At 36.9% G+C, this 19,997-nt stretch overlaps 1 protein-coding gene across 1 annotated transcript; it reads right to left on the reverse strand.

Moving 5' to 3' along the window:
* Positions 1-163: 163 nt before the first annotated feature.
* Positions 164-18,907, reverse strand: METTL14 (methyltransferase 14, N6-adenosine-methyltransferase subunit). The gene is made up of 11 exons (XM_063310421.1): positions 18,775-18,907; positions 16,191-16,279; positions 15,321-15,408; positions 14,170-14,250; positions 13,437-13,524; positions 12,362-12,452; positions 11,058-11,199; positions 9,724-9,816; positions 8,509-8,625; positions 2,294-2,504; positions 164-668 (listed from the first exon to the last, which is right to left on the reverse strand). Exons 1-11 carry the CDS (start codon positions 18,838-18,840, stop codon positions 364-366), a joined length of 1,371 nt encoding a protein of 456 aa, XP_063166491.1. The 5' UTR covers positions 18,841-18,907; the 3' UTR covers positions 164-363.
* Between the last annotated feature and the right edge of the window lie 1,090 nt (positions 18,908-19,997).

Here is a 19,997-nt window from a genome sequence, read left to right on the forward strand (position 1 = left end):
AACAGAAAGAGCAGTATTTGTTTTAGAAATATTTCAGTATTTATAAAGAATGATTAATACCAAATTAAGAGTTCTTTTTTTTAAACAAAATCTACAATACTGGAAAATATAAAACACATGACTGTTTGAAGCTACAACTAAAACCATCATGTGGCAACTCAACTTTCATAGTAAATGTGTTTTATTGTAAAATCTGGATTATTGTACCACATCTGGTCTGGCTCATAATAGGCACAAAAACATTTTGGTAGCACCTCTCTAGGATGAGCTGCTAATAAAGGTAACTACAGAACTAAAATTGTATTTTTTTAAAACAAAAAGCCAGTAGTATAAAGGCAGGAAAAAATGGAAGATTTTCACTGCTCAGCGAGGAGGAAAGCCACCCCGGTGAGTACCTCCCCGTCCCCCTCGGAATCCACCCCTTTCCCCCCTGAAGTTAGTTCGGTTTCTCTCTCTGCCCCTTTCTCCTCGGCCAGCTGAAGTCCCGCTTCTTCCTCCACCCCTTGGCACACCACCTCCTCGGTCTTTTGGTGGTGGTGATTTTGGTCTGAGTCTCTCAATCTCTTCTGTACAACCAGTTAGGTGGGAGTTGGGAGCTGTGAAATACGACGTATATGTTTCAGCATTGAAGTTACTGTTTGTGAGTGTGGGTCCAACAGTTAACCAGCCTGAGGGGAGGAAGGGAACAAAAGGGAAGAAGAGTGAGATGCACAGAAAACTGTACCTCTTAATCCTTTCCTGACTGGTCATTGTAATGCTACCTAAATTTAGCATAATTTGTATTGCCAGAGTAGGAGTAGAAGCAAACTACTCCCATAAAATAAGAACAAGTGTTTTTGGTAATAAAACTCTACACGTAGCTGAATGTCTACTATTGAAGTGTAAATATTCCTAATTATATTTTGAGATAAAAACACCATTACCACCACTGGCTACGAACACAGACATTGCTATGAATCCACTGCTCATTGTTACATTTTCTATACCTTGTTTATTTTTTCTTAAAACACAAGTGTTTGGATGCATGCATTTAATCCTGTTAACCCTCACATAGAAAATTGGAGGGTGGGAAAGAGTATATCTTACATTCTATTGCCAGGCCAAGTCTCTCTGCAACACAGCACAAGAATTTAAGAGTATGCTCAAATAATTATTTGCACATACTTCTTTACAGAAAATTTTCTTCAAATTTGGAGCCATCCTGTCAGAGCTGAAATATCTTTTACTTGTCTCATCTCTTAAAGAGATATGTTCCACTGAGAAGTGACTTGATCTCTCTTTTAAACTGAATTCATTTTTAGTTCTGGTTAAAAGAATTGAGAAGAAATCATGAACCTAATAATGTCAAAAAAAAAAAAAAAAGGAAAGGAAAAAGAAAAAAGAAAAATCAGATGGGAGCACTATTTTATGCTAGTGCAGTATTATAAACCAAGACATTTTTCTGGTATCAAGAAGGTGTTCATTTTGATTACAGTATGTATGATCGGCATAAAAGAACAAGAGTTAACTAATTCTCTTGTGAGCAAAAATGTTTCTTTCAACTCATTGAGCTTGAGTATCTGAAATGAACCAGAATACAAACAAATCTAGTTCACTTCTTCCATGGCAATATTTTTCAAAACCACAGATGATCAAAATCAATCCACTTGGAGAGTATTTCTATCTTCTGAGACATTTCCCTGACTTTAAGCTTGGTATACTAAGAAATTTTAAAAGCATATATGAGAACAATAATCCTCTCTCAGCTATTAATTAAATCATGTATCACATCCAGACGTGATACATCTATTTCTGCATCTCATCTTTACTTCATCTTAGTTGTCAATTTAATACCCTTGTCTCTGCCTTAATATCTAAGTGCAAATGGGAAATAGTTTTGTTTTGAGCTCTGAATGAAACAGTTCTGGAATGGCTAGTTTCAAGGCTGTTTTCTATGACTAGAATACCTGAACTGCTATTGCGTGAAATGACAAAGTTGAGGATAGAACAAAACTCTGGAAGTGCATGAACATTTGGGATACTCAGCAACCATTCTGAGCTCAAAACATTTGTCCATGCTTGCTGAATGCATATATGCTCATTGTGTCTTCAGTCCATTTAATAAGAAAATGGCCTTGGAAAGCTCAAGCTTTCCTCTATGCTCAGCTGGATCAATAAAAATATTGCACTGGAGGCCGTAACTACTCCTCTAAAATCTATATCCTTCCAAAGCACACAAATTAACTGTATGAAATTTTCCGCTTTTCTATAAAGTCTTTGAAATGATTTAGTAGAAAACAAGACTAAGACAAACCTGGCCGGATGGTACTATCTCGTCCAAAAAGATGAAGCCGCCTTCTTCCAAGACAAAAATGTTCAATAATATGAAATATTTCCACAGGTTTCTCTATGTTGCCAATTTCTGGCTCTTCTGTGATAATTAAATCAATGTCAACATTAGCATGGATAAAATCCCCATCTGTACTACGGCGCACGGTTCCTTTAATGCCCATAAGGCAATGTTCCTAAAGAGAGAACAAAAATAAAAATTGTTCTTAAAGTACATCAAAAAGGATGGGAGGGACAGAGGGAATTAAGAGAGAGAATGTGACTTCTTTGTAAGTTCAGTCACATAATTCATCAAAAATCATTATGGACAGAGAGTTCTATGGCTTTCTTACATCTCCATAAAAAAATTAAAATGAAAACAAATTATTAAGCAGCAGTAAGAGCTTGGACATCCCTATATGAAAAGTATCACCCCAGAAAAACATTCTGAAATAAAACCAATAATGCCACACTGCAAGATAAGTAAAAGAAGTCTGCAACAAGGACTACATTTAATTAATTAATTTTGTTAGATTTCTATTTTGCATTTTCTCCAAAGCTCAAGAAAGCATAGAGGCTTCCGGTGGACTGAACAGCTCTGCCTGCTGGTTCAGCAGGCAGAACTGACAACGCGGTAATTTTTTTCAGGCTCAAGCAGGTTTTCCTGAAGCCCAGAAACGTTCTCTGGGTCAAGGAGAATACCTGGAATCATCCCATCTGTCCTCCGGACAGCTGCTTACAGCCAGAAGATCACTACCAGCGTTTTGCTTTCAAATGGTAAGAGCCAGCTGGGAGGCGGGGATTTCATCACTTCCCAAGCTGCACTGTAGCCTCAAAGGGACACTAAGACCAACCACCCCATTTCTAAATCACCAATTTGTATTTTTTTTTTAAGCATATGTACCCCAAGGGAGGCTTTCTACAGTGAGGAGAAGCTGGTTCTCTTGGTGCTTAACATTATTTTTGGGATTAATTTTTTCTAAAAAAAAAATTATTAAGTTTTGGATTTTGTTTTCCTTCCACAGGAAATTCCAAAGATTGAGAGTAAACAATTGACTTCCTGTTATTATTTTTGTATTAAATTTGACGATATTAGCATTTTCCTACACATTGAATTGGCTGATTTGAACCTTCAGTTTTCTGTTGTCACTCTCCTTTGAGAACTGTCTGCTATTTCACTCTCAAGTTATGTAAACACATTCTGGAACTCTTCCATATCTTCGACTTTTGCTGGTTAAGCTCCTAGGGGGCGCCATAATCTACTGCGTGAGACATGGAGGATTTCAAACAGATTCTTTCTGATTTTCACCAGGATTTTAAACAGATTTCTTCTGACTTGTCTTTGTTTTTTGGGTTTATTAAGATTAGGATTATTAAAATTGTTGTACTCTTAAGTATAATAGCAGACAACTTATGTGCTTTTTAATTTGACTCTTATTATAGTAGACAAAAATATATAGAATAGTGGTAGGAAGGGAATAATTAAATATTTTTGTCTTTTGGAGGGAAGAAAGATGTTTAGGAGGTTTATATGAACTTTTCCCCCCTTATTTTAATATAAGGGGAAGGAGTAACTGTACTTAGTGATTTTTATTATGTGTTAAAGTAGAATGACTTATAGAAATAATGTGGTGTTTTGGTTTAATATAGAGTAAAAGATTGATTATGGAAATTTTTGTATATCCTTGCTGTTAAAAGTCAGAAGCCACATCTTTTTGTAAATTTGAAAAAAAAAAATATCTTGTGTTTCTGCACTTTTTTTCTTTCTTTGTAGGTTTTTTTTTGTAGTTTTTATTCTTCTCTTGAAACCTAATAAAATTTACTATATATATAAAAAAGAAAGTATACACAGCACTCCTACAATTTTTCTCCACTACCACAATCCTATGTGGCAGGTTAGGAAAGAATGAATGACCCAGAGTAATGCTAGCCTCGCCACCCTAATTATTGCCCTAATAGGTAGAGTTAAATGCTATGATAAATTTTATTGAACAATTACTCACATCTGTGTCAAAGAACCCAACATACCACACAACCCTCACTCAGCATTCTGTGTTTGTGTGTACTTCAGCACTGTATGTATTGCCTCTAACAACTCCAAGAAGCAGCAGAAAAACCCACTAAATCTACAAAGTGCTTTATGAACTGCTTCACACCTGTCTGATTCAAAACTGTCCCACACTGATTTGCAAGTATGCTTTGAAATGATTTGATCAAAGCTTTCTTAAATACACTTTTCAAAGCCCTGCATATTCCTAGGATATACTCATAAACCACAATTTGAGGGAAATAAATATTCACAGAATCTAAAACATCTCTAGAAATATGATTGTTTTTTTATAGAATTTTACTGCAACATGGAGTTTGAGCAAACTGGTTTAGACAACCCCCCCCAATAAATAGACAATGACATTTTGTATCTTCTTTTGTTAAGGTCATACTGGAATGCAATTGTATAAGAGGCCTCCATGCGGGGAGTCTACACAATTACCTTCAGGGTGGGTAGATTTATCTGGTTTTGGAAGAATGATATCCTAAAAGGCAATTTTCCACAAAACATTAAATGCTGCTTTACTGAAGTCACCAGATGGTTTTTACAAAATTATGAATAAAAATGAATAATCACTTCCAGATCTCTCCCGAAAGCCACATAAAGTTCCAAATTCTGAAAAAAAACAGGGAAGGGAAAATGTCTCTTCAGACACAGATGGCAGTTCACTTTTACTGTCTCTGGCAAATAGCACTAGTTGGAATAGGCAAAATACTGCCCTAAGCCATCTTTCCTTAACCTGGCATCTTCCAGATGAATTGAACTTCAATTCCTATAATCCCTAGACATCATGGTAACACATCTGGAGGTCACCAGTTTGTAGAAAGTTGATATTTCAGTGCTAATACTTCTAGACCTTGAGTCAAAAAGAGAAAAAAAAGACTCTAAGCCACTATGGAAGTAACTGATTAGGGGGGAAAAACTGGCTTACTTGTGCACATACAGCATACAAATATCTAATGTTTATTTTTCCTTTCTATTTTGAGACTTGCAGTCTCCACAAAATGCATAAAAGCAACAAATAATTTTAAGACGTAATAATTAGTCAGTACTTGGAATACTTCCCTTATTTCTATGAGAATCATGATGTATTTAAAAGATGTTAAATTTTGTTTAGTGACAAAGAATTTAGTATTGCTAAAACTGATGGAAGAGCCTCGTGTGGCACAGAGTGGTAGGTGGCAGTATTGCAACCAAAACACTCCCACAATCTGAGTTTGATTCCAGCGAAAGCTGGATTCTTGGATAGCCGGCTCAGATCGACTCAGCCTTCCATCCTTCCAAAGTCAGTAAATGAGTACCCAGCTTGCTGGGGAAGGTTACGACTGGGGAAAGCAATGGCAAACCGCCCTGCTATAGTCTGCCAAGAAAACGTCACGAAAGCAGCATCCCCCAAAGGGTCAGACATGACTCGGTGCATGCACAGGGGACCTTTCACACCAAACTGATGGAGACTACCCACTGAATATTTCAAGAATCTAATTTTGTTGCATATATTAATTTTTTTTTCTTCTAGGGAAGGGGTATTTTAGGAGGAGACAATTTGGAGTACTGTCTTGAGGAAGATGCTCAAGTACCCCTGAAACAATTTTCTAGGGCAGTGATTTTTTAAGTATGTTCTGTGGACTGTCACCTACTGCAGTCTTCCCACAATCACGGTCCAGATCCCTCTTGCCACCTCAATCCTGCCTCCCCACAAATGCTAATATTCAGCCACTGAGAGCCTGCATACTTTCTCAGCCATGAATCCTGTCATGAGTGCCGTTGAGCTGAAGACATCAGCGCAATGGCACACATGACAATAACGAGGAAACAGGGGAAGGGGCTCAAGATAAGCAGCCATCAACTCACAAAGATGAAAGAAGAAGATACAATGGCTAAGCGGATCGCGAGGCACACCCAAGCTGTTAGCGCTGGCGCAACGGAGATCGCCCAGCTGGCAGCAATCACCGGATGAATAGGGAAACCGATGGGCGATCCCGGAGCGCCAGCGGGGCCTTGCAACCCCTCACCTACCGGCAAGACAGCATGTGGGACAAAGGGGGGGTGACGTAACCTCGAGTGAGGGGGCGCTGACAGGCGCGGGGTATTTAAACCCCGCACCGGCGCGCTCCTGTCACTCTCAGCTTTTTTCTACAACTGTAACTACGCTATGAATAAACCAGAGCCTGCTTCAACTGAACCAGTGTCTGTATGTTACTCGGCGGTAGGCAGTGCATGACAAATCCACAGAATGAATCTTTAATCTGTCCAAGTGATACTATAAACAGCAATGTCAGCACTAACATTCAGAAAACTGACAATAGTAAACAAGTCTCAAATGCAATTACCAGCTGCTAGTCCATATGTGTTCTGCTCGGTGGAATTGTGATTTCACACGAGCAGTCCAAAAAGAAAAGTGCAAACAAGAAATAAGATAACATCTAAAAATGGGATTTCATTAGGATAGAGATCAATTCACTCCCTTCCCCCCCTAACTTATTGCTCAAGAGCTTTTTGCTAAACATTCTTGACCAGCAAGTTTGTGCTATGAGTTATTATAGCACTAGGCACATACAAATTTAAGTGGTAAATAAATATTTAATTTTGTATGAAATGTGTTGATGAAAAACATAGTTTAAAAGGCTTTAAAAATTGACAGAATAAAAAGACATACATACAGGTAGTCCTCGCTTAATGACCATTTGTTCAGCGACCGTTCAAAGTTAAGATCACCTACCTATCGCCCCCCCATCTCTGCCCTTTTGGCTGCCATGCACAGTGGTACTCTTTGGCGACAATGATGGCGCCAGCAGTGCTGGGCCTGAAATAGAGGCCCAGGGCCTTCAGCAGTCTCAGCCAGCTGCCGCATCCCTGGGCCTTTATTTCAGCCCTTGTACCACCAGCACCAGCAAGGCCAGACCGGCCCAGCACCAGGCACCGGGGTGTCTGGCTGTGCTGTGGGGCTTGAGGTGGCACTCCATGGCAGTGCTGGTGGTGCCGGGGCTGAAGCAGAGGCTTGGGGCAGTGGTGGACTGCTGAGTTACTGAAGGCCTCCAGTTCAGCCCTAGCACCACCACCGCATGCCATTGTGCAGGGTGGCCAAAAGGGCAAAGATGTAAGGGAGATAGGTGGGTGGGAGAGTTCAAGAGGAGGTAGTCCCTTACCTTACCGAGGCTCAGGGCTGGGCAGGACCAAGCCAGGAATGGCTTGGATCAGGGTGAATCCTCACCTAATGACCAGTGGGATTCGGTTAATGATGGCAACAGGGACTGCCAGGATTTCTGTCGCTAAGCGATGTGGTCTTGTGATGTCACGCTTTACGACCACATCAGTTAGCGATAGAAATTCAGGTCCCAATTACCATTGTGACCCAAGGACTATCTATAGTACCATAATCATTATCTTGTTCCATAATCTTGTACCATAATGATTATCCTGTTCACTAAAAAACATGAACTCCCATGTTGTTGAAAACTAAAACATTGGGAGGAAGGGTATTTGTTTAGCTGAGTGGCCTCCCATTTTCCAAGTGTTTATTTTATGGTCCATGATTAGATAAAGCTTGAGAAGGATTTCATGAATTTCTGTCAAACATAAAGAAATATCTCAAAATCTACTCTTTTTAAAAAACAATTGCTCTGGCAATAAGCACAAAGCAACAGGTGGGGATCCAAATATTGCTGAAAGACTGAATATTGGAAAGACATGATCACAGCCCCACTATTCTAGAGAAAATCAAAAGGTTTCTCCCTTGCATTCATTTGATTTACATCTCAATGTAGGACAAAATGAAAGCCAATCATATCGAATTCCCAACTATACCAACTGTTCAGCACAAAGAAAACTATACAAGGCATTCTACACCTCTTCCATCATCTCTCTGAAAGGTGAAAAAAGGGTAAAGTATTTCCATGAAACTTTAATTTGATTTGCATTTCAATAAAATGTGAATAAGAGCTTCCCAGAATTTTGCAGACAGAGGAGCTTCAATATTTACTCAGATACAATCATGCTCTTCTTATGTAAACACATTTTTTGATCTAGCAAAAGAAGTCTGCAACTATTTTTATAAAACTAAAATTACCATCAACAGCAACAGAGCACTTAAAAAAAGTATCCACTGATATAATGAAGGGAGAAGACAAAGAGATATTCAGACAAAGATATACCTTTGTTCTCTGAAAAACAGCTTTAGGGTCCAGAGTCTTAGTCTTCCCAGGATTGTTTTTATTTGTTTTAATCCAACAGATATCTTCACATCTTCTGTATCCCCATTTACGCAAACACTATCACATTTAAACAAAACAAAATTTTTGTACAATACAGCAAAGTACAAGAACAATGAGTTGAAGCCAAATTTACACACAGACAACAAGGCTGCTGAAAATAGATTCCTTCTCTCCCTTTTCCCTTCAGTAATCTTTCCTGAAGAAAGAGTTGGGGTAGTGAATGGGGTAGTGCATCACTAATTTACCTCTCAGCTCAATTTGAGATCTCTCTTTTCCTGAACTACAGCCTATCCCATTCAGTAGGAACTGTAATCCTCTTTTACAGGAGGATTGAAATATAATTACAGGGAGGATGGGGAACCACTACTGCTAACCAACCGAGTAGGCTTAACTCTGGATATAACCCAATATATTAATTCTATATAATAGATATATAACTTGTGTGGCACAGAGTGGTAGGCGGCAGTATTGCAACCGAAACTCTCCCCACAACCTGAGTTTGATCCCAGCGGAAGCTGGATTCTCGGATAGCTGGCTCAGGTTGACTCAGCCTTCCATCCTTCCAAGTTTGGTAAAATGAGTACCCAGCTTGCTGGAGAAAGCAATGGCAAACCACCCCTCTATAGTCTGCCAAGAAAATGTCATGAAAGAGGTGTCCCCCCAAAGGGTCAGACATGACTTGGTGCTTGCACAGGGGACCTTTCACTTTTCACCTTTTTCATTAATTCTAAAATTATTTTTTTTAAAAAACTTGATTTCTTTTGTAGTTCTCCTAGAGACAGATTGCTAAAACTTAAGCAATTAATAAGTTTTCAAGCACTGCCTCTATTAAGATATGTGACTATATGAATCCCCTTCAAAATTTCTTTAAGTATGTTACACATCACCTCATATGAGTGATTTATACATTACCACCTATGGCATTAAACATACTAATGGCACAATCATATACATATTTGCTTTGAAGTCCTGCTATATTTAATTGAAAATGGTCCCTGAAAATCCATGTAGGATTCGGCTTTCAAGACTTCCTGTAGTTGCTGTCTTAGACAGAGACTCTTCACAGACATTGCAGTATATGCTGGCTTTATTTGAAAGCTTCACTGAACAAGTTGTAATTATTTGTCTGAATGGCATAGAACTACATTATCTTACCACCCTGCCGAGATCCAGGCCCTCACCAGAACCACACCAAAGAAAGACAAATGATCGTGGGGCAGCAATTTCTTCAATGTCCAGCTTCATAATCTGCAAAAAGCAGAAAACATGTACTGTTTTAAGCAAAGACATTTCATCTGCACAGCTGACTTACAAATATCACAGATATTCATTTTGATAAAATAGTTTACTAAAGACAACTTAGTTTCTAAATCCATAAAACAAGGTAAAGGTAAGGAAAAATATCCTTCCTATTTTTCACAGGAAAACTAGAAATGGCACTGAATATAATTGAATAAGCAGAGTCAAAACGGTTATAGTCTAGATAACCAAATATATTCTGCTATGATTTTTATTAGCTTCAAATAAGATTTAATTTTATTTTAAAAATAACTATCAAAACATATATTTCTGAGAAAATATTTCAGCTAAGAGTTCACTTTACATTTTTTCATTCATTATTATTAGTTGTTAAAAATATGATTTAACAAATGGCCTTTCTTAAGTAATACACCAGTTTTTTCTACATCTTTAGAACTGAAGCATCAGAACAGAGGCAGAGAAAATACAACTATACACACATTCACTTTTGATATCATAAATGCATAAATACCATTAACTATAGAGGCATAGAGATAGAAATAATTTCTCTATAACTTATTCCTGTATCACTTTCATAATTATTAAAGATCAATCGTTTCAACAAATGAAATTCAGAGATTTATTATAAACTCATGAACCATGCCTACAAAGTTGCTTTTATTATTCAACCAATACTCAAATGCAGAATTTTAATTGCTTCTTTCCTATTATCTTAATTGTTCTTCATACAGTACAAAGAGATATCATTTATCTGGCACATACTATTCAACAAACTCTGATAAAAGATGAAAAAAAGTGTCCTCATGACTACCACCAAAGATTCAAAATTTGATTATTTATTTATTTACTTATATTGTTCTAAGAAAAGAAAGTGAAAGATTTTTATGGCTCACATTATTTTGATACAACAGTTTTTACTAACTAACTTTATTGCCTCATCATTGTATATTGTATAAATTGTTTCTAAATCTACCAATTAGAAACAGATGACGGTAGACCAATAGCCTACTGCAGCTGCAACTTTAAGGTTAGGCAAATGTTAACACGACAGAATTACTGCTAATGCATGGTTTTAAAAAATGAAGCTCTTCTTTCATATTTTAAACAGCTGTTGAAAGAACATTCACAGGAATTCTGAAAAACAGCTGGACAAAAGATATTTCAGAAGCCAACTCATGCAAAACAGAAACAATATAGGTAAGTCTTAATGTTTTCTACAGCATACTCACATCATCCCATGTCCAGCATTTCTCATTAGCAGTAATGCCAGTCTCCCTATAGTATTCTTCTAATGGTGGTTCTAAAAGTATCACATCAAACTTAGACTTGAGTTCACGAAGATCAAAAGCTTCCAGTTCAGCTTGTAAATACCTATCCATACAAATGAAAAACAAACTGGTATGATTTGATTATCATAGTTTTCTAGACTGACAATTCCATAGTGTCTGTTCTCCAACTGTGATTTTTTTAAAAAAGTTGTCCAACTTTCTTAGATTAGAATAAGTTATTTACATATGCAACACACTTGAAAACATAGTACTTTGTGCCCCAAAACACAGTATTCTTGCTTTGAGAAAGCATTTCACATTTGTAGAATAATTTGTAAACAAAATGTTGATTACTGCTTAGCTTAGGAAACACAAACTGAATTCTGAAAACTGATCTGGCTGCCATTACCTTATTAAAATTTACAAATACTGCTATGGAATTACCTTTCTAATTTGATCAAAAATTAATTTAGGAGAAGCAACTTTTGAATAAGCACAACTTAATTTAAACGTAAAAACGTACTTTCCACCTTTTTTTCCAAAATTAATTTAAATGAGCTATATCCAACAATGTCTATTCACTGCTGAAACAGCATCCATTAATTGAACAGATTCTTCCTTCTTCACTTCTGTTCTGTCACCTTCAAAATATTTTCTGAAAGGGTTGAGAACTTTCAAAACAAAATGATAGCCAAGTATGGGGGATGAATGAGTGAGAAGAATTCCAGCTATGGAAATGCAAGACTTGCTATATAATGTTGGAGGCAGTTCAATGGTTTGTAAAGCCCCTTTCATCCAGAGAGCTGCTTAGACTACAGTAGGCTATCTGTGCTGTAACTGATATTGCTGAACTGCATTATCCCTCTCCGTTAGCCATGCTCCCTAAGAATGAGGGGAATTACCCCAGGTGCCACAGGTTATCCATTCCTGATTTATTAACAAGCAACCCTTCCACCAGGAAAGTTATTCTTATTACAGCACACTGGTATAGTAAATGTGTCTTATTTATACATTTCAAAACAAGGCTCATTGACTGTAGATATGTGCAAAAAGGAAAAAGGGAAATCTGTGAAAATATTCAACAACAAAAATTCACTGAGAAAGCACACCAAGAATATGGATGAATTATTTTCAAGTTTATATACACAACCCAAGAATAAAATCTTCCTATTGTCAACAGGTGCTGACAGAAAGAATCTTAGTTAGCAGTCAGCTAAAGATAAGCCTGTCTAGACAAAAGAATCCAGCTTATTAAAAGTACTTACATTGGAGGAGTGTTAGATTTAGATATTAGCTCATCTTTCAGCCTGATGAGTTCCCGGAGTTTTGGATATTCTTCAAATCTATCTGCTAAGCCTAAGAAGAAAACACATAGAAGATAACTTTCAAATACACGTGTCACAAAATAGACATCTAACCTGTTTGATTTAGACCACAGGTCTGATTGCTTCTTTTCATTATGATTTGAGCTCAGCACAATTTAGCCAAACACATAATAAAAGTGTATTGTTTTCCAGAGTGGTAGCCATTTCAGTGTACACTTTCGAAAGCTACAGTATATGTATTTTTTAATTTGAACAATGTGCTTAATTACTATGAAACACCATGCACAGACAATGTTACATAAAATAAAATGCCTTATATTAGCTTTCAGAATTTTCCAGACCTGAATGCAAGTTACTGTCTTGTGTCTGGATTTTTAAGGAGTAATTGGAGCTGTTACTTATTTGAAACTATTTCTGGCATGACAGGCATTATTTTGGCTGCGTACAACTGAAACAACTGTTAGTACCTCCAGCTTGCACATTCAAAATGTTTAGATGTGAATATTTATTGTCTTTTCTATATATATACCGTATAATTTTTATTAAGATTTTTGATTATAATACTTATACAAAATGTTTACTGTCTTTTCAGAGGTAGCTAGTTGAATGGAAAAGATTATCTGAAATATAATTCTTTCTGTTCACAACAGAAGTTTTAAATTTTACATTGATGCCTCTATATTAAATACAAAACAAACTTAAGAAAAATGTTAATTTCTTTAAAAGAAATCATGCATTCAATCAGCCACTATATTACAGGGACAGACCTTAGTTTCTTCTATAGCTAGGAATCCTAAGACCATGCAAGTGATGATCCCCACATATATGAAAATCCAATTATTACTCACATTTGTCTAAACATAATGCCCAACTCCACTGGTACCATTCATTTGACTGATAGTTCAAATCTATCTGTGAACAGAAAACTGAAAGCCTGTCCTTTCCTAGGAAGAGTAAATGAAGCTTCTTACAGCCTGTACACAGAAATCTTCTATTATATATTCCTCTGACATACCCACATCTCTGATGAAATTTTGAGGTCTGTGTCCAGTATCCACAAAATGCTGACAGTAATCGTTGTGAGGATTTAAGCTCTGTGTCCCCTAAGGGAAGAAAATCACCTAAGAATAAACATTAGCAAAATAAGGCACATCACTGATACACTGATTGATATTATCACCCGTACATGGAAACAGCTATCCATGTTTCCTAGACCCATAGCTATTCTTCCAGGCTGCTGATATATTAATTTATTACAATTAAGACCTCTGGAAAATCTATTCCATTTGTCTCTTTTGCAACAAAGAAAACATAACTTATATATATTCAAGATAATGTATTCTTTAGCAAATAGTGCACCAAATAAGGAGCAGCTATTTTTAGGTAAGACATTTTGTCTGCTTTCCTTCGAACCACCATGCAGAATGATGCTCCTGTACTACTGGCAACTCTGAAATGTTGTTGAAACTCGCCATACTAAAATGGATAAATAAAGTGTCTGTGAAGACACTTTTGTTGATCTTAAAAGCAGTATTCAAATCCTAAATTTGTATAACCAGAAACCTCAATAACAACATCCAAATGGAAGGTAGAACATTAAAGCTGAAGTACTCTGTCAATTTATTTTCAGCCCTTTATGTCACATAATAACCAAAATTCTCTGGGTGTAAAATAAGAGATTAAATAGAAAGAAAAAAATATAAACCAAATATAAAAACAATACAATTTTAAAAATAACAGTTATTTACCTTAAGAAAAGTGCTGGAGTCTTTGTAAATTTCTTCTTCATATGGTAGGTTCTCTTCATCTTGTTGAAGCTCCACTTCATCCTTTGGAATAAAGCACATTTTATATGCATGTAGAAACAGGGTGTTTCTCTTCTCATTAGCATCCCATTTCTTAATGGAGAAAGAAGTCGGCTGTCTATGAAAATTGGCTTCCTGCAGCAGCAGATCAAGAGTAGTCCCAGTGTAAGTCTGGGAAAGCAGTCAGTGAACCAATTACTGTACATTTTGCCAACAACACTCTTTAGATAAGAAAAATAAATTTTAAAAAGATAAAAAACAAAATGTTTATACGTCACATACCACATGCCATGCCTTGGACTCTTCATGTCCTGCTACGGTTTTCTGTTGAGTAAACCAGTCTACCAGGGATATGTCTTTTGAAACTGGTTAAGAATGCATGTAACTATTGCCACTTCAGAAGGATTTATTAGATTTATATCCTGCCTTTTCTTCATGAGCTCAAGGCAGCATGTGTAGCAACCCATTCTATTTTTCCCTAGAGCACCTCAGTGCTGAGAGAGAATAACTGGACCAAAGTAATCCAGGTAACTTTTGTAGCAGAGGGTGGGTTTCCCTAGTGACAATCCAATGTCTCAACCACTTTCCTACCCTGGCTCTCATAGATGGTACATCAGAAGGCAAGCAAATCTTTCTAACCAGCATGTGCACTATTCCCCCTTTTGATACTTTTGATCATCTATTTTAGTAGAGCACATCTTTTTGTGATTTTATTCGGTTTTGTAGCTTGTTTTCTCTTCATAGTTCTGCTACTTAACTAGTGTCTCTGTTGTGAGTGGGGTACTAATTTTTTTGTACGTATGTATGTATGTGTGTATAAATAAATTTTATTTGCTCCTTATAAGGAGTACATCATGCTTGGATTATTACACCTATTCATATGATTCAAGAATACTGTCCTTTCTAAAGAGAAAACGAACAAGAAATGTCTGTAAACAAACACTGCTAAAATACTTGTAAATGTTTATAGTAAAATCTTTTAAGGAAACATTCCAGATTTTAGCATTTAATATAATTCTTATTAGAAAGATTCAGAATCCTGTTTCTATTTTAGACAGAGGTTGTTGTTTTTTTAAAAAAAATAATTCCCTTACTTTATATTCTTCTATTTCTTCTTCATCAGCTTCTCCCTCATCAGGATATCTACGTTTAGAATTTGGAGCAGATGTATCATAAGCAGCCCTGGAAATATGAATGTTGAATGTATATTAGTTTAAAACAGATTTCCTAAGCAAGAGGCTGTGAAATGTTAATTTAAGATGTGCTGATCCTTGTTGCACTGGCTCTAGCACCATCTTTTTTTTTTAAAGCATTCTTTTGGATTCAGTAGCCACTTAGCAAATTAAAAAAGGACTGAGAGTTCCCTTCAAAGAACTATCAGTGCTGAAAAAGGTTCTTCCTCCTTTCACTGAGAATTCAAGATAATTCAATGGTATTCAGGGGTTGAAATCGTAACTATGAAAAGAAATGAGGGCATTCTTTTAACTGTTTATTTTATTTCTGTATCTTTGGGCTGGAAAGAATTTAAATTCATTTCCTTTTATGTATGAATTTTACACATGTACATAATCTTTTCTTTTACACTGTTATATATTAATGATACTAACCACTGTCAATCCCTTCTGACTAAAAGTTTTCATTGCATGTCTGATGGTATTCCTACTCTGCATAAAGCCTTATCACAAATATATTAAATATTTAATTAGATATTTATAAAATAGATCTATATAAAATTCAGACTACTATATATTACTAGATATATAAATTTACCAAATAAAATAAATAAATACACAAATTCTAGGACAGAATCTGTTTTTAAGTGTTTGGCTGAAAATTGAAAACTCAATTTGGGTTAAAATAATAACGAGCAAAATTGACTCAAATTTCTTAGCAGAAACTTCAACCTTGTCTCTCTGTGATGTTTTCATTATAAAATGCAAAGTAATAGGTCACTTAATGCAAACCTGCATGTTTCTCTTGTTTCAGCAATTTCCCTTTGCTCATCCTTGCTATTCAGTACTGCACCAATACTATCAGCATTTTCAGCTCCTAACTAAGATACGGGGGAAAAAAGAAAAAGAAACAATTATTATTAATAGCAAGCAGTAAAAGTTTTAATATAAAAGTAAGGTGTTTGTTTATTTTTAAAATTTCTAGTAGGTTAAAGATACTTACTTCTAATTTTAAGAAGCTTCAAGATATCTTTTTTTTCCTGATCACATTCAAAATCTATTGCTTAAGTGAAATTCAACTGAAGAAATGTGCCCAAAGGTAAATTGAAGTTAAACAGACACAGAAGCTGCATTACTGCTCTTAGACAAGAAACCCATGTAAGAGCATTTATAGTAGTCACATGTTTCACATTCTTTATTCCAAACATATCTTTCTATAGATTTAAAATTAGTCCAGGACAACATCTATACAGAAGATGATTAGAGGGACAGCACTATACTAACAATTAGTGTTGTATTATAAATTGTATCATAAATCAGTAAAACTTCCTGCCCCCTTTCCCGAAACTGCTAATGCACAAATGTAAGTTATTCCACAAACATTACTAGCCTGGATACCTTTATACTAGGCTACTTTATATTTGTGTGAGTTACTAATGGAAGCTTAATCCTTTGCCTGTTCTAGGACCAAAAAGGACCAGTGAAACATTTGCAGACTATAAATACAAGGGACAAACAAAGGAGACAATGAAGTATTTCCTGATTCTGCTGGTGGCCTACTTGATTTATATGCTGGCTGTTCAGGTTGTGGGGTTTACACGTGTTAACAGTAAAACAAGCTGGCTGTGTGGCAGTGACATGTATTTGTTCACAAACGTTTATCACAGCAAAATGAGCCTGCTGCATTTTTTTTATTAGCTGCCACAGAATCTGCTTCTGTTGCATGTCTAGCTCTGAAATAAAAAATGCTCAAGACAGAAAGAAGAACTGTTTCTATCTCCTATCCTACTAGTTTCTATGCTGGATGCTTGTAACTGAGCCTCCTAAACTGCATGCTGATAAGGGGATGCACAGGATTTCCAGAAAACAAACAGTGCTGCCAATGGTCTATTTCATTTCAAAGGTAACTACAAGCTATTGCAGGAGATGCTGAATCATCTTCTCCTCTTCAAGAAGATACTGCCTAATGAGACTATGCCTACACAAATGATTGACAAGTTACAATAGAACTGTTATAACTGAGTTATAACAGAACATAATTCTCCAATTAAAAGTTTACACAAAGTCAAAGCTTCATACTATACTTAGATGTAAGTACATCACACTGGATGTACTTACTTACTTACTGTACTAACTCTTTGTAAGCAGAGATAAAGCTGCATTTTTAATTAACTGATATTTCTTAATGCCACTACTATGTTCAGCTCTAGCGTAAAAACTTTTTATTGTTACTATATATTGTTATTGTTCATCTAAAACATTCAGAGTTGCTACATGGTCTACTTTTCAATCATTACAACCATATAAAGTAAATTATAAAAGACAAGTCAAAGGTTACCCAGTAATGTTGATACGTGATAGGGGATTTGAACTAGAGCTTTCATTAAGTCCAAAAAAGGCCTTCACACCACTTTTGGGTGAATTGGTTACTCATTTAAGGAAAAGACAGGCAACGCATAGCCGTACAGATATTGAATTCCAACTTTTATCATCACAGCCTGTGCAATCAATGGTAAACAGTGAGTCATAGTCTAACATCTGGTAGATATTAGACTACACATATTGCCCACTTTTTTTTTTTAACCCATTCAATCATGTCCGATTCTTGAAGACTGCCTGGACAAGTCCCTGCAGTTTTCTTGGCAAGGTTTTCCACAAGTGGTTTGCCATTGCATTCTTCCTAGGGCTGAGAGAAAGTGACTGGCCCAAGGTCACCCAACTGGCTTTGTGCCCACTGTAAGGGAAAATAAAGCCTCTATTTTCAGGACACTGGACTACAGATTTGTTAGCAACATTTTAGCCTCATGAGTTCTGTGAATCCAACCCAAGTTATTAATTAATGATTCACTGTATTGAGTGAATCCAGACAATTTTGCTAATTGGGTAAACCACAATTAACCAAATAGGTGGCAGAAGTATTAGATCTGTTTGCCACCTTGAGTTACATATTTAAAAGGCGGGATAAAAATCAAATAATAATAAAGTAACAGCGTCATACAAACACAATCACTACTACCATATTTTAAAAATTATTTCTTAGATTTATTATAAGCATCTCATAACATGCGCGGCGGTGTACAAAGCTGAAACTGGCATTTCCTGCGAAGGAAGCTGTAAGTCTTCGCACCCCACCAGGGTACAACAATGCTTTGTTTCCCATTCTTATCCATGACAAAGCAGATCTAAACTAACTCCAAGGGACATAGTCCCACTAGGTCTTTACGTCACAACACTGCGCCAATGACCCTCAGAGAGGCATTCCCCCCGCCCTCCTTTAAATTCCGAGCCACGGGACGCGCACGAGTAGCCTCACAGCTTCCTGAAGACGGGGCGTACCCTCGTAAGGATCATCTCCCGGTCACCGGGCGGTAGGTACCTGCTGAGCCAGAAGCTGCCGGCGCAATTTCTGCCGCTCCCTGATCTCCTGCAAACGGCTGTTCATCCTCGTCCAACAGACTCGTGCGCTGCGAAGTCACTGCCTCACCAGCGCCTACTTCCCCGACACTTCTGGTGTCTGTGACCGGAAACAGAGGCGGAATTAAGAAACGTCATAAGAAAGTGACGTCGCCTCTGCACTTCAGAAGGCAAGAAGTTCCGCTTCCGCGCGTTTGAGGAAAGTAATGTTTTTCAGGAAAGTATGTAAATTGTGGAAATAATAAAAATAAATAAAATTATCAAGAACGATATTTTGTTTTTTAAAAGGGCATGCGTTTTTCATTTTTCCAAGGCGAGGATGGACTACAGTGGAAGCATTGGATAATATGCTATGAGGGTGATAAAATCGGCGTCCTAATCATTCTTTTTTAAAAAGTACATTAGTACTAAATATCTGCTAGTGTTAAATATTTATTTAATCATGGAAGGGAGCGGAACAGATCGTACATTCTTAGCACAGAAATGTACCGATGTTTTGTGCACAAAAGTTCTATGCTTATTTGGGTTTATTCCCGACGGTTGAGGCATTTGCATTGCTACTGTCATACGGTTTGTAGTCAATAAATTTTTTATTTACACGTTGAAATAATTGTTGTTGTTTATTCGTTTAGTCGCTTCCGACTCTTCGTGACTTCATGGACCAGCCCACGCCAGAGCTTCCTGTCGGTCGTCAACACCCCCAGCTCCCCCAGGGACGAGTCCGTCACCTCTAGAATATCATCCATCCATCTTGCCCTTGGTCGGCCCCTCTTCCTTTTGCCCTCCACTCTCCCTAGCATCAGCATCTTCTCCAGGGTGTCCTGTCTTCTCATTATGTGGCCAAAGTATTTCAGTTTTGCCTTTAATATCATTCCCTCAAGTGAGCAGTCTGGCTTTATTTCCTGGAGGATGGACTGGTTTGATCTTCTTGCAGTCCAAGGCACTCTCAGAATTTTCCTCCAACACCACAGTTCAAAAGCATCGATCTTCCTTCGCTCAGCCTTCCTTATGGTCCAGCTCTCGCAGCCATATGTTACTACAGGGAACACCATTGCTTTAACTATGCGGGCCTTTGTTGTCAGTGTGATGTCTCTGCTCTTCACTATTTTATCGAGATTTGTCATTGCTCTTCTTCCAAGGATTAAGCGTCTTCTGATTTCCTGACTGCAGTCAGCATCTGCAGTA

Source organism: Candoia aspera, chromosome 8 (genome assembly GCF_035149785.1).
Source record: "Candoia aspera isolate rCanAsp1 chromosome 8, rCanAsp1.hap2, whole genome shotgun sequence".
Lineage (NCBI taxonomy): Eukaryota > Metazoa > Chordata > Lepidosauria > Squamata > Boidae > Candoia > Candoia aspera.

What these genes read in the sequence shown, in the direction of transcription:
- METTL14 (XM_063310421.1), bottom strand. Translation starts at nt 18,840, where the DNA reads ATGAACAGCCGTTTGCAGGAGATCAGGGAGCGGCAGAAATTGCGCCGG. An exon ending in GGCAGCTTCTGGCTCAGCAG is followed by an intron (nt 16,280 to 18,774) that starts GTACCTACCGCC and finishes CCCGTATCTTAG; the next exon opens with TTAGGAGCTGAAAATGCTGA. An exon ending in ACTCCAGCACTTTTCTTAAG is followed by an intron (nt 13,525 to 14,169) that starts GTAAATAACTGT and finishes TTCTTCCCTTAG; the next exon opens with GGGACACAGAGCTTAAATCC.